General features: G+C 30.3%; 1 protein-coding gene across 1 annotated transcript in view; it reads left to right on the forward strand.

Moving 5' to 3' along the window:
* LOC129980596 (probable G-protein coupled receptor CG31760) overlaps positions 1-9,149 on the forward strand; it is a 283,993-nt gene extending 274,844 nt beyond the window's left edge. Inside the window, exons 13-14 of the mRNA XM_056090977.1 lie at positions 5,164-5,307; positions 8,402-9,149. Of these exons, the coding sequence (XP_055946952.1) occupies positions 5,164-5,307; positions 8,402-8,620 (363 nt within the window). The 3' untranslated portion in view covers positions 8,621-9,149. The remainder of the gene's footprint in view (positions 1-5,163; positions 5,308-8,401) is intronic.
* Positions 9,150-14,576: the final 5,427 nt, after the last annotated feature.

Raw genomic sequence — 14,576 nt, forward strand, 5'->3', positions numbered from 1 at the left:
CAATTGAATGGATTGACCCTATTATCTCTTATTTCGTGAATTTCACTAAATGCGCACTTTTTCAACAGATTTCAGCGGATGCTTTTTAAAATATTTCAGGCATTTTTATGAACGCCATCTGTGAGACCGCGCCTCCCTTTTAATGTTCCAGTATTATACAAGCCTTAGCAGATGACTCTAAAACTTGTTCCTCAAAATATCATCCAATCTACTGATCCCCTAATGAAGCAGAGCTCCAAGGACTTTTACATGAAGCAGAAAGGGATTTTAGTGATAAGGATAATGGGGTCGAATTTTTGATCAAAATTCGCATTCGGCTGATTTTGATACATATGCTCAAATATAGTTATTTTTTCCAGTGATAAAGTATTTGGAAAAATTTCTAAAATATATTAATACCGCAAGAGAAATATCTACAGAATTTATAGGCTGATTTTTATACAAGTACTTAACCAGTATGTTTAAAATGCCATTAAAAACCGTGCTACGAATATTCACAAGTGATACGATAAAAAAAAAGGTCAATTTGTACCCATTGTCATTTTTTTTCGTATAATTGTCGACTTTTCCATTATATTGTTTTCTATATACCGTTGCATACTGGAAAAATAAATGATTTAAAAAGTAAAAGTAATATGTTTTTTCAGGAATATTATTTGTCGTAACAAGTAATTTTAGAAAAAAATTACAAATCCAATTACTTTTTTCAATAATAATATATTCTGAAAAATTTCGAAAGCATATTTATATATCAAGAAAATATCTGCAGAATATATTGGCTGATTTTCTTACTAATACTTTCATTAGAAAGTAGGTACCATAGACCGCACTTCCCCAGTTAAGGGCTAATAAAAAAAAAAAGAATTAAAGAAGAGCAGCTAAAAATTAACGATTCATCTAAAAAGAAATCTATATAGGATGGATACACTTTTCTAACTGCTGATTAGTTGTGAGGGAAAAAATTTGATTTTTATTTGCAAATGTCAAAAAAATGGGAAAAGTTAAATTACTGCATTTTGACTTTGTATTTTATTATCAAAACCAAACTTTTAAATTAATAAAAGGAGATAGATATTCAAGTAAGGGAATAGCAGATGAAAATCGAATATTTATTTGAAAAGAAATCTATGTCTGATGCACTTTCCTCCTGAAGCTCTTTATAATTTCATAAAAGGGAAGTGGCATTCAACTCGAAGGTACTTTGCACCCACTATTTTTTGCTAATCTTTAAATAGGCATCACATTAAGATGGAAATCATTTTTTTTAAATCTGAAAAGATCAATACAGTTTTTACCTACCCTATATGCTAGCACATATCTGATGATTCATTTATATTGTGAAGAAAATATGAATTCCAGCTCAGAGATACAGTTCAGGTTAGCTAACGAGAGATAACATAATACAGGACTCTTTTCCTCATCGTCTCAAATCAAAATCAAAGCATTATATTTGTTAGATTCGAAGTTTTATTTGCCCAGATTCTTACCTGTATCTTGAAATACTTCCTAGCTGACCAACAGACTACTTGAGGAACCAATGTTTACATACATTTTCCTCTGCCTAAATCATGTCTAAAGAATATCCAGAATGATCTGCTTGTCTAGTTTGAATTCATTCACAACAGAACATCAAACTTAAGTCGAATCAATACTAAATATCACTTAATGCGAAACGTCTTGTCAGCATATCAAAGGACGTGGGTCCTATAAGGCATATCTCTACAGGAATGGTTTATGAGCAGAACTTGTTTTGACAATCTATGAAAAATGAGTGAATCTATGAATTCTATGAATAATCTACGAATTCTACTAATGAGAATACTTCCAGCAGTTTCGAGTATTTAAAAAATTAATAATATTAATTCGCTAGTAATGTTGAAAGCAATGATTAGTAACGATATTAATAATTAACAAAATCAACAAATTAAATTGAGCAACCGATTCCAACTAAGTAATCCCTATAAACTGTGAGGATTCATTCAATCCCTTTTTTTTAAGTTCTTAGTAAAAATAAAACACATATTTAAAAAATTTCTAACTATATAATTCATGGTGGAATTTTCAAAACAGTATTTTTTCATTTGATATAATTGAATTAAAAAAGATCTCTAATTGGAAAGATAGGACAAACAGTAAATATAATTGTACATTATATACTATTAGTTGGTACCCAGCGTGCTGCTGCCGCAGATGAAATAATTTTGGAAATATCGTTTGAAATTTCAAATAGCTATCTTGTTTAATTAGGAATGATGAAAAGAATTATGTCTATTTGTCGGCAATGAATATATTCATTGTAATTTAATAATATAAAAAGGAGAAAAGTGAATAATATTGTTACGAACCTGCGATGCTGCTTCCCAGCATAGCTGGCTCCATAGGAGGTCCCAGAGTTTGGCGACAAACTTGGCGACCATTTGGCGACTTGGCGACGAATTTGGCGACTTTGGCGCCAAAATAGATTATACCCGAAACATCGAGAATTTTCCCGATCCCTCCTGTAGGAACGGAGATACGCCTCGAACGTTACTGATTGGCTGAGAGCCTCCTGAGACCTATAAAAGGAAGCCCCCGCAGCTGCCGGGCAGCGGTGAATTGAGTAGTAGTCGAGAGTCGTCGGGATCGAACGGGGAAGAACGAGTCTTCCAGAGTAGCTGTGGACCAGTGGAGTCGTCGTAGTTGTGAACAGACGGTGAATTGAGTCGTGGACCAGTGGAGTCGAAGAGTAGTCGGAAGCGACGGTGAAGAACTCGTCTTCCAGGAACTAGCGGAGCAGCGATGGAGTAGAGCTGCTGTGTATACTGTTGTATGCTGCACGTCTCGGCTGAAGATAATCGACTTCTGTGCTGTATATAGTTGTCGTCTTTGTGCTGTCCTGTGTGTCTTCGTGTAAATAAACTTCGTTGTTTTATTTTCTACTGCCGCCTGGTGATTGAGCGTTCTTCACACCATATAACTTCCACTATCCAAACGAACCCCGGAAATTCCGTAACAATATTTTTTTTTACTTTATTATTCAAATATACTTTAGGGTAGAGAATTTTTTTTTTTAATTGTTTTTCCATCTTCAGCAAAAACAAATAAAAATCTTGACTGTATGACTTGTGAGCATCCAGCATACAACTTGCCATGTGATAAACATGGATTTTCTAGGTTCTAAGCAATAAATTGGCAAAATTTTATCGCCATCGGATGAACGGTACGACAGCGCATAAAACATAAACAAATAAAAATTCATTTTTTTATATTAGATGTTTTCCCCAAAACATTTATATCGTAAACATATATAAGTTATTTAAAAAGTGTGCATTCTCTTGGCCACAGTTGTAATTAGAACCTACTGCATTATTGTTATCTTATTGAATTCCGTTATTGAATAAAACATTGGGTCATTCTTCTTTGTAGAAGGACAGACAAGTAGCTGCTATATTTTTTATTTTCCAAATATTATGGCTGCTATTACTCAGATGTTAAGCTGATATCTGCCCATTTGAGCTAAATTATTTGTCCTCAGAATATCGGTAACGTTCCGGGAAATCCTGGAGGACGTCAATAAGTTGCGTTTCGATCGCTTCATCCGCATAGCAATTTACTCCCGACATAAACATTTAATCACACAATGGTAAGCTCACGATATGCTGACACAAGGGCAAATACAAACCAATGCCTGAGTGCGTTTGGATAATTTCCCCTTACTGAATAATTGCATGTAAAGTTCTATATATGCAAAATACGAAACTAAGTGGTATGATAAATGTGACGTGAGATTTAAAATTATATTTAGGGAGAAATTCAGTAAATTAATTTAAAATGAAATCCGCTCCTAGCGGATCAACTTCGAAAACTTCAATAAATTTAGGGTTATTTTTTAAGTTTTATATTAATCTCCCGTTTTAAAGCAACACTAGGTCTATTTTGGGACGGACCTCGTCATTCTGAATCGTGGTCAGATGACAAGGAAGAAACCTGAGCTGGCACTTCTCTCTCCAAACTTCCACATCACACCAGCGTCAATAAATTTAGGAACAAAATCTATATTATTCTATATGTAAAAGCAGTGAAATGTTTCTTCAATTTCAATAATTTGATACCACTTTGATGAATAAAACATTTATAAAATAGAAGATCCATTTAAAATGAAGGAAAATAGATTTACTAGCAAAATATAAATAAAATGCGTAAATCTGTATAAAATGGCTCAAAATTTGAAAACCGAATATTATGAAACAGGTACAGTCATTATCTCAAAACTTTGCCCTGAATATTATTGTTCAAATTTAACTTTTAACCAGTTGACTGCAGAATTTATTTTTGCAAGTCCCTCACATAATGCATAATTAAAATGAAGCTATGACGCGTATACAGTTCGAACAGTAATTAATAAATTAACAGTATAAAAAATTTTGAGAAAAAAAACATAGTAAAGCGAATAAGCGTTAATTTTTATTAGATAAAAAAAAGATAAACCATTGTCGGAAAAGATAATGTTATTAAAAATTTAAAACTCTCTAAATATTACCAAGGAAGTAAATGTAAATATTAACACATTGCGTACGGGTCAGGAGATTTCTAGTTTTTAGCAGACCGAACGTTGTGGCCGAGACACGAAATATCTCGTTTTCATGTTTTTTCGGCTAAATCGTTTGCATAAAAATCAAAAAGCAAATTAAAAATGTGCATATATGCATCGTACTGCTTGCCAAGCATACATCTAGACTGTTAAAAAATGTGCAGCTCCTAGGAGCGCGCAGAGCGCCGTATGCAATGTGTTAATAATGTAGGTATAAAAATGGAAAAATGCTTTGCAGCTAATACCGACTGACATTAACGTTGAAAATAGTTTTAAAAAAACCAAGAAAATATTTTTTTGAAGCTTATAAGACTCACGTTGCTCCCATGAGCTATAAATTAATAAGAACCTTCATTGTTCGAGGATTTTATTTATCTTGTTGCCATCGTTATCGGAAAATCTCCAATGAATTGGGAAAAATAATCGACTCATTTTGTAAAAAACGGGTAATAAGGCGAAAATGAATTAATTGTCATAGCTGGCCAGAACACTCAGTTTTCTAATTGAGTATTTTCATAGAAATACACATAATAATACAAATGTATTATTAAATAACAAATCTTGTGATATGAGACATATTTCTCATTTTTCAGTTCTACCGTGTGATCAAGGGCCAAGGGGATGTTTGGGATAATCGGGCCCGTGCTCGAGGTGTGACTGCTTCTTTTTCGTTGAATGGAGTGGGCCCCGTCTACGAAGAACCTCAAGACCTTTATCAAGAAAACGAAGAACTTAAGGTGAGAGCACAAAGCCTCTCATATCAAATTTTGAATCTCCATTGTGTCATGTTTCTTAACATTTTGAGATAAGAGATTATTTTTTTATTTGTTCGTATAGCTCTGTGTAGTTCAAACTAATTAATGTGAGCACATCTAATGAAGATGTAGATCAACCAGGATCTTAGACTTTTCTTTTTTATAATATTAGTCTACTTTTTAAGATAGCGAGTAGATTTATTTGTAGATAAATTAGTTGAAGTTGGTAAACTTCAACCCTTTTACAGAATTTGAAAGCAAATGAAAAAATTAAAATAAAATAAAATAAACCCGAGTTCCAGTTGCAAAGGTTACAGCTCGATATTACGAATAAAATCGCTTATTTTTCATAACAAAAATGAATTAAAAGAAGCAAAAAGTAGTGTATTGTAACTAATATATAAAAAGTGTATATTTTATCAAACAAGAATATAGATTGGCCATCAGTCGGTCGCTTTTTTTTTTCGTATTTTGCACGCCGATTTTGGTGTGTGAAAAATACAGCTGAGTACATAAGATTTACTTCCCTTGTTTTTTAGATGTGCATCCATTATTATGAAAAAAATAATTATTTCTGTAAAAAAATTATTTTTTACAGCTTTTGCTCAAAAATTAATGAGAGGAAATCCGCTTAATATAAAAAACTGTTATTAATTCCTTTTTTATTTAATTAAAATGAAAAACATTTCCTCTGATAGTAGATGTAAGATTAGCACGTATTTCGACACTTGAGAAATACTTATCGGACTTTTCTTCGTTTCTCAATTAATAAGCCTTGTTGAAATTCATCTTGAGAAACTTTCCAGAGATCTTCAAAATATTTTTTTATTTATTTTTCATCTCATCAGTTAGAAATTTTGCTGGTAAAAAGATTAAAACAGTATAACATATAAAACACATTCTAATAAGTTTTTATCTTTAGGTAATGGGTATAGTTAACACATTTAATAATAATTAATAACCTTTAGATAAATATTTCAGGTGTTATAAATTTATGCGAAACTAGTTTAATTTCCTTTATGAGTCACTTTAACTTTTCTAAGGGCACTATTTTTGTACATATAATAACACAAAACTATTGATTTATGTGGAAAAATTTCCAATCTTTGATATGAAAGAAAATATACACACCTTTATTTAAAAATAACGTCTATGTGTATGCCAAAAGTTCTTATCTACACGTTTTTATATACTTGTATAAAATTTAAGAGAATCTGAAAAAAAAATTAAAGCGTCTGAAATATTTTGAAGTTTTAAAAAGCTTTAGATATGAGATAACAGCCTTCTTAATAAATAAATTCCTACAAGTTTGAATTTTGTTAATAAAATGCTTTCATCACGTGTTTAAACCCATTTGCAGGCACTTAAAGCATAGCAAACATATTTCTGAGGTATAATCTGATGATAGAAAATTTATCTGATTCGTTTAGCTGTAAAAACACAAAAATGCTATAATATTGTTATAAAAAAATTTAGAAAATTGATTATTCCATATTTATTTCAAACTTAAGTACCAATGTATTACTATAAATATTTTTAAAATGAGGGGCCATCAAAAAAGTTTTTAGGTAAAAAAGTAGATGTGACATTTTTTCTTAAAAATTTTCATTGCTCATAACTTATCAAAAAATTATTGGTTTGGTTTGGTTTGATGTTTTATGGCACAAGAACCAATATGAAGGTTATACTTCGCCAAACAAGTTTATTTCTAATTCAAAGTTAAATAAAATCAGTTTCTATAAAAATGATATAAAAAACATTGATAAAACGATGATAAATTACAAAAAGTCAAAACGAAGCCAAAATGGTAAGTTCAAATTAAGGAATAAAAACCTATAGATTTTAAAAAGGCAAAAAGATTCTCATGTGGATCTCTACCAAGCAACAAGGGCAAAGTCACCGCTGTTGTTTTGAAGTAAAATAAGCGCTGAGCATTAAAATAAGGGCATTCAACAAGGATATGATAAACTGTTATTCCACAGTCATAATGTGGGCATGTTGGCAATTGATCATTTAATACCAGATGTCTAGGTGTGAATCTAGTATGACCGATTCTCAGACGAGTTAAAACTGTGTCATGTTTTCGATAATTCAAAGAAGGCCAGTTTTCTATGATAGGCTTGCAAGTATGAAGTTTGTTTAGAGTTTCTGAATCCCACTGAGTTTGTCAGTTTTTGTGGCAAACTCAGCTATTAGCAGCTCAGCTTTATTGAACTATAAAAAAAAATCATTTAATATTTAGTTATTGATGTCCCCTGATATTTAATGTGAAAATTCGATTTTTTTTAAATCAACAAATGGCTAAAGGAAACTCGATGGTTACCTTAAATTATCTACAGAGTTTGTACAGCTAAATCTACAATGAAAGTATATAAAGTAGACTCCCTCATAATGCGATTGAAAAAACCCAGACATTCCCATTTATGGGAGGCAGACTTGCAAGCTGTAAGTCAATCATAAGCATTCATACGAAACAAAATCAGTGAATTTAGGCATGGTTGAGATTGGTTCTTTAGTTTCCTGGTTATTTTAAAAATGGAAAGATATTCTTTATGAAATTTTAAGGGTTTTCTAGCGAAAAACAATATTGGTGAATCTTAAACAAAAGTTCATATCGAAGCATAATTAGCCTACCACTAATGAGTAATGATATTAATAGCTAAAGTGATTTTTTTTTCTTTTTGCTAGTGATAAATCTGGTTACCATGACAACCGCAGTAACTCTCATTGGTCGCCATCGTAAAATGTAGCTTAACATTTTCAATTTGTACACGCCTCCAACTCGAAATTCTTAAACCATTTCAAAATGGATTGTATCATTAGTCTGATGCATTATCTTACATTTAGGACTACAGTTTGGCAGCAATAATTTGGTTGGTTTTCTTTTCTTAAATAAACATAATATGTCATATTATTCTAAAATCTAATAAACATGGTCACGTTTACTTTTTTTTTTTTTTTTTTTTTTTTTTTTGCTGTGTTACTGCAATAGAATGCGACATTACTTTCAAATCAAATGAATGATATTTTTTCACATTAAAATATTTTTCCATGCTTTTTTTTTCTTTCTCTTTAGGAAGAGGTGCAGAAACTGGCATCTCAAATTGAATTCATGAAAATAGTTCACATGGAAGTAAATAATCGCCACTTGAAACCGAAACATGGCGGCTTCTTCAGCCAAACCACGAGCAACCAGAGTCCGGTCATCAAGAACATCTACATGAAGTTCGAAAGCACAGACTCGCCAGGCTCCAGAATCTCACCGGCCGCCGAACTGGTCTCCGAGAAAGTGTGAGGCCGCCATTTCCCACACCGTTGATCAAAAGAGAAGTTACTTCAGGCTTCGAACGGAACGGATTTCGAATACAATTTGTCTCGAAGCGGTGCGGTTTAAGGCGTGCTTCTTCCATGGAAGGAAACCTTCGATTCCCTTTGCGTTCCAGGTTCAAGGAACAAGAAAAGCAAGTGTTCGAATCAATGGCACACGGGCTTTTAGCGGGAAAAAAGTGCTGTAGAAGAAATGCGAGCATGGATGGAATAAGCATGTTCGTTTCAAGACAGAAACGGGTCGCTTGACTGGTCTAGTCAGCTAAGTCACTGTAATTTTTCATTGATATGTGATGTCCAGGTAGCTCAGTTATTTTGAGTTTTGATTTTCCAGAATTTTCAAAGACACTGAAGCTTTACTAAAAGCTAGATAAGCTCTGTATGAGATATTCACTTTGATGTCGAAACATGTATCATACCATATTTCAGAATGCTACACTTTTATGATTAGATTTGTCAAATTGGTGAGATTTTTCCGTTAATGACGAATGACTAAATTTTATAAGCACACATAAAAAAAAACATAGTGAGTATCAGGATAAAATTCAATCTGATTTTCATTTAAACATTTCATGTGAATTAATTTTTTTATAAAAACGGAAAAAAGAATCAAAACAAAATTTATTTAGGAATTTACTTTTAACCACATCATTTATTCTTTAAAAGGTGTTTTTGAAATTTCACTTCATCATGCAGGTATTTGTGTGAATAAGATTACCATTTACAATTTCGATTCTTGACAAATAAGTTAAATGAAAGCTTTACAAATATATTTTTTAATAAATTACGTCAATTTGCTGGGTTTAACAAATAATCAGATGAAGTTTCATACCTTTAAATTAGGAAAAAAATCTTTGAAAGCTCATTAAAGTATTAAAAAAAATTGCCAATTTTTACGAAACAAGACTTTGAGAAGATATGAGATAAATTTTAAAGAAATGTGTATAGTCAGTAAAGTTCGAGTGAATATATCTTAAAACAGTTATAAATATATACTTACTACTGTAAAGTACAGGATGTTGTTTACGACAGAAGAGGTCGAGCAATTTTTTACTGTCACATTTACATTATAAATATCCATATTAAGTATTTGTATAGTACGTTTTAAGCATGTGTATGTGAAAAACTTTTGAAATTTACTATCAAATAAATTCCAAGCAATTACAATTTAAGGAAAGGCAGTTTTGAAAGCCTAAAATTCGAAGTAATTGTTTAACCCTTCGTTAGTCAGATTCGTTGATTAGATAAAATAATTATTCGTCGCCAAACAGCTGTCATCTTGAACAGCGCCATATAACAAAGTTTGTAGCTTGAAGAACATTTAATTTTGTGGATTGTTAAATATGATGATTTTTTTATCTATCGTTTGAAACAATTATAGTCTGGTGATCGTATCGTGGATGTATCCATTAGATGTCACGACTAACGGAAGGTTATTTGCCTTTATGTAGATATTATAGTGCATGAGTTCCGCATATATTTTATTGTAATAAGAAGTAATAGGTGTACTTTCGCGTCTTCCGTGTTTAAACACTTTGGCATGCACGTAAATATTTAATGTTTATTAACATTTTAATGTACAAAGTTAATTCATTTTAGAAACGTCTCAGAATAACAGTTACTCAATTAAAATTTTAAAGTTAATTTCCTTAGAGGAGCAATATTTATGTGAAAGCGCAGCTATAAATGGTAAAAATGAAAGCAAAGATAAATTATTAAGTAGTTGATCATTCGTTTTTGTCATAAGATGTTTTTTTCTTTATGCGTGCCTGTGTCATAATTCAAATTATTAGATAATTTTTCAATAGAAATCAGCAGCCTTATTAAGACAAGAAATATTTTTTATTCAAAGAATTAAAGAATGCAAGTGATTTAAATCTAATAAGCAATTCAAAATAATAGTTTTTGCATATGAGAGAGGCCGCGTATTCGTCCTGAAAGTGTGTTTTAACCTTCTTGAAACAGCGGCGTTCACCTTTTCTCTCTTAAAATTATCATTTAAGAAATATTTATGAAGAATTTTACAGCGATCTTTACTAAAATTAATGAATCCATTTATTTTTATATTTATTCTTTAAGTTAGTTTTCATGTTTAAAATGAACTTATCAAGAAAGGTAAACTGGACATTGATAATTTGTAAAATGTTTATTGCCTATTCCGATAAGAAATGAAATTAAAAAGAACTAAATGCAATTTATTGGTTTAAAAAAATAACTTGGTGCAATTATAAATAATTTTAAAAAAATTATTAATACTTTTGATATATATATTATGAATCTGAAATTCTTGAAATATATCTGCATTTATTTATTTAGAGAAAAATGAATATATTTTTTTATTTTTTGTGTAACAAATATTATATGAATAATATGAAAACTGATCGCATACTTTTCTGTAGATAAATTATTAACAATTTTATATATTATAGTTTAAAAATATGTTATTTGATTTCAGGAAAAATAATCAAAATTTAAACATTAAAAAAATAAACTACTTCTTCCCATGTTTTTATAATTAAATATAATACAGTTATATAAACAAATGCTTAATGACAATGGCTGGAATAAAGCAGCTATAAAATCAAACTGCTGATAGAATCGGAAAATGCAAGTTAAGCAAATATATATTCAATTACTGGAAAGTAATGGTCAAAATAAACTTAAAGGATGCATGTTTGATTTTTATACAACACTTAATTTGAAGAAAATTATGATTAAAAGTATTGCTAAATGGAACACATCGATTAAGAAAACGATCGATTTTTACATCGATTAAGAAAATTCTTTAAAAAATACTTTTAAATTGCAGGCTATTTTGTAGCTCAGCTGTACGTACTTTAACGTTTCCTTCTTTTTAATATATATTTTGTTGATATTCTATTTGAAATTGCTAACATAAAAATACTTTACATTCTCTTAGCATTTATAGTTGCGCCATTCTATAAGAATTGCTAAACTTTAAAAAAAATATTTTAAATATAAATTTTTAAACATAATCTTAAAATTCTCTAAATATTTACTCACTATTAAAGATTTTTATATACATTTATGCATATTTGAAATATTTCATCGTTTTATCAATCGATGGAACTTGTCATAACTTGGAAGTCTATTAATAAATAACAATGAAAAAATTAAATGAAGGTGTTTACTTTTAATTAGGTAACTATATAGGGAAGCATTTTATTGCTATACCTTTTATGACTAAAAGTTATTTAAATCTTGATGCTATTCCGAACACGAAGTCAGCTTAATTTGAGTAAGGAAAGAAGTTCGTTGCCACTTGTTCCAAAATTAATTTATTCTTGTTTGAGAAAGAAGTAATTCTTAAAATCTTGCGCTTGGTTACTAAAATTATGAATCATCATTTTGAAGAATTAAGGAGAATTTATTCTTATATTGATATATTTTGAATACCTAAATCAACAAAAATGCTATATCATTGTAAAACATTTTTTTTCTTTCATAATCATCGTCATTTAGTATTCTTATATGTCTTAATTATTAGTCTCTTAATTATATAATTATAATCTAAATACCCAAATTATCATTTATTATTAAATTAATATAATTACAATATTAATTATTATCCAAATTATATGCTCTTTTATGAAACATTTCAGTTCATTTACATACGATAAATTTTCCTGACATAAGCGTCACCTTCCTGACCAAACTGCAATTCAAGTTAAATAAAATTAAGAAAAGGTACAAACAATTACTGCGTCTTAACCCCTTAATCGTTCCGTTTTCTCTACTATGCGGTTAAATGATACTTTCTGTTTCAGGAATGTGCTGTTCTCCTGATTCAACTCAGAATCAGCAGAATACTTCAGATGTTTCTAAATAAGAACTCCATGTCAGTCTTTAAATCTGAGGGCAGATAATTCGTTGCGCGTATGAAGCCCAGAAATGACAGTTAAGAGGTTAAAAAATATTAGTATCACAAAGATGCCAAGTGAAAAGCCATTGAAATCATTTATAAATACATTTAATTTTTTCCTTATTGATTGAGAATCAGATTTTTAACATTTGATATGTTTTTATATTTATAAATATGCAGTATGTCGGCGTCCTGGCACAGGGGTAGCAGGTCTTCTCCGTGACCTGGGTGTCCTGGGTTCGAGTCCCGGTTCGGACTTGGTTGTTCTCTTCCTTGTGTTATCTCTGTACGTGAATGAGCCTCCCTGTAAAAAGGGGTTGTGCAAGCGAGTGTGTGTGTGCTATCTTCATTTGAGCTAGAAGTCAGACTTCTGCCCTCGGGTGCTCAGGGGTCTTTACCCTCAGAAGTTACTGCGCAAAAATTTGGCTTAAATAGTCTAATATAGTCTACAAAATAGTCTACTAAATAATAGTCTTAAATAGTCTACAAAATAGTCTACTAAATAATAGTCTTAAATAGTCTACAAAAAAAATATGAAGTTTATGAAATGATATTTATGTTGAAATAAACATCGAAAAAATATATTCATTGATGTCTAGCTGGCAAGCATTTCTTGAAAAAAAAACTTTATTTGTTCTCAAGATCTGCTTTTGTTTCAACTGTAAATTAAAAACATATCACCCAATAACAGTATAAACAGAATCCAAGAATTTGAAGCTGTTTTAACTTATTTCTGTGTATGAAATACGTCGAATTTTTTTTTGCTGAAAATGAAATAATAACCAAGCTAAAGGCAGTAACAAAAATGTTTTAAGAAGAAAATTTTCACGTTTTTATAAGATTTCTCGAGCTGAAAGAAATGAAGGCTTTAGTGAAAACCAGAAAAATATAATCTCTCTTTATACAGCTTCTAAAGAGAAAATTTAATTTTTTCCTTAGAAGTTTGGGGTGATTTTCCTGTTTATTGAATTCTAGTCCATCCCTCTCAAACAATATTTTTAGCTGCTCCATTTTCAAGAAAGCTTTTAGACAAAATGAACGAAAGTACATTTTTTGAAATCTAAAGAACTTAGAGGGGGGGGGGGATTTCACTTAGTTATTTAGAGTTGGCCTTTTTGAGTCAACTTTAACCAACCATATATAACCCATTTTAGAAAGTAAGCAAACGGCAATTGATTTGATCACTATATGCCGACAATTTACGCAAAACATGAGGAAAGAAACTGTAAAATTTCCGTTTATCGCAAAAGCAAAAAAATAGCAATAATATATGGCGTCTCATGTAGATAAATCACTTGGAATAAGCTGAAATAAGCAAGCATGTTGAAAGGCTAAGTGGATGTTAGATATATTTCCAAAAAATAAGGGAAAGATGATAAAAATATTTTTTAAGGTATTCGACTACGTTGCAAAAATGCTTTTTCCAAAAAAATTTGATTTTTTTTTTAATGATTTGAAAATAAATTCCAGACTTCGTAGATTCTATAAAAGACTTTGTTTTTTAATATATATATATAAGAGAAACTATAGATGCTGTAGTTTCAATAATACACAATGAATAAAAATGAAATCGGAAACAGTGGTATTTTTAACCGAAAAAAGAGTGATTGATTTTAGTTTTACAGAAAACTTCTCCAAAATAATACTTGATATGTTTATATTAACTCTCTACCTATTTAGCAGTAGTTTGCTTAATTTTTGACCTTTCTTTTAAAAAAGACTTCATTTGTTTCCAACGCATATGAATGAACTAATTTATAATATTTAAATGCATTTTCTGAAGAATGAATATTTCACTGTGATTGATTCATGGAAAACATGATATTTCAAAATCAATTTAATAAAATTTCATGAGATTTGATAGATATGTATTCAAACTCTTTGAGGGTGTGATAGACCACGGATTTCAAGGTAGCTTCATTAAGACTAATTTTACAGACACTTTAAGTTCAAAACATAGACAAATGTTGACAAAAATCCTGACAAAAATAAAACTTCAAATGTTCATAAAATTTTTGTTTATTAAAATAATTTTTATCCT

The sequence above is a fragment of the Argiope bruennichi genome, chromosome 8 (assembly GCF_947563725.1).
Source record: "Argiope bruennichi chromosome 8, qqArgBrue1.1, whole genome shotgun sequence".
Classification (NCBI taxonomy): domain Eukaryota; kingdom Metazoa; phylum Arthropoda; class Arachnida; order Araneae; family Araneidae; genus Argiope; species Argiope bruennichi.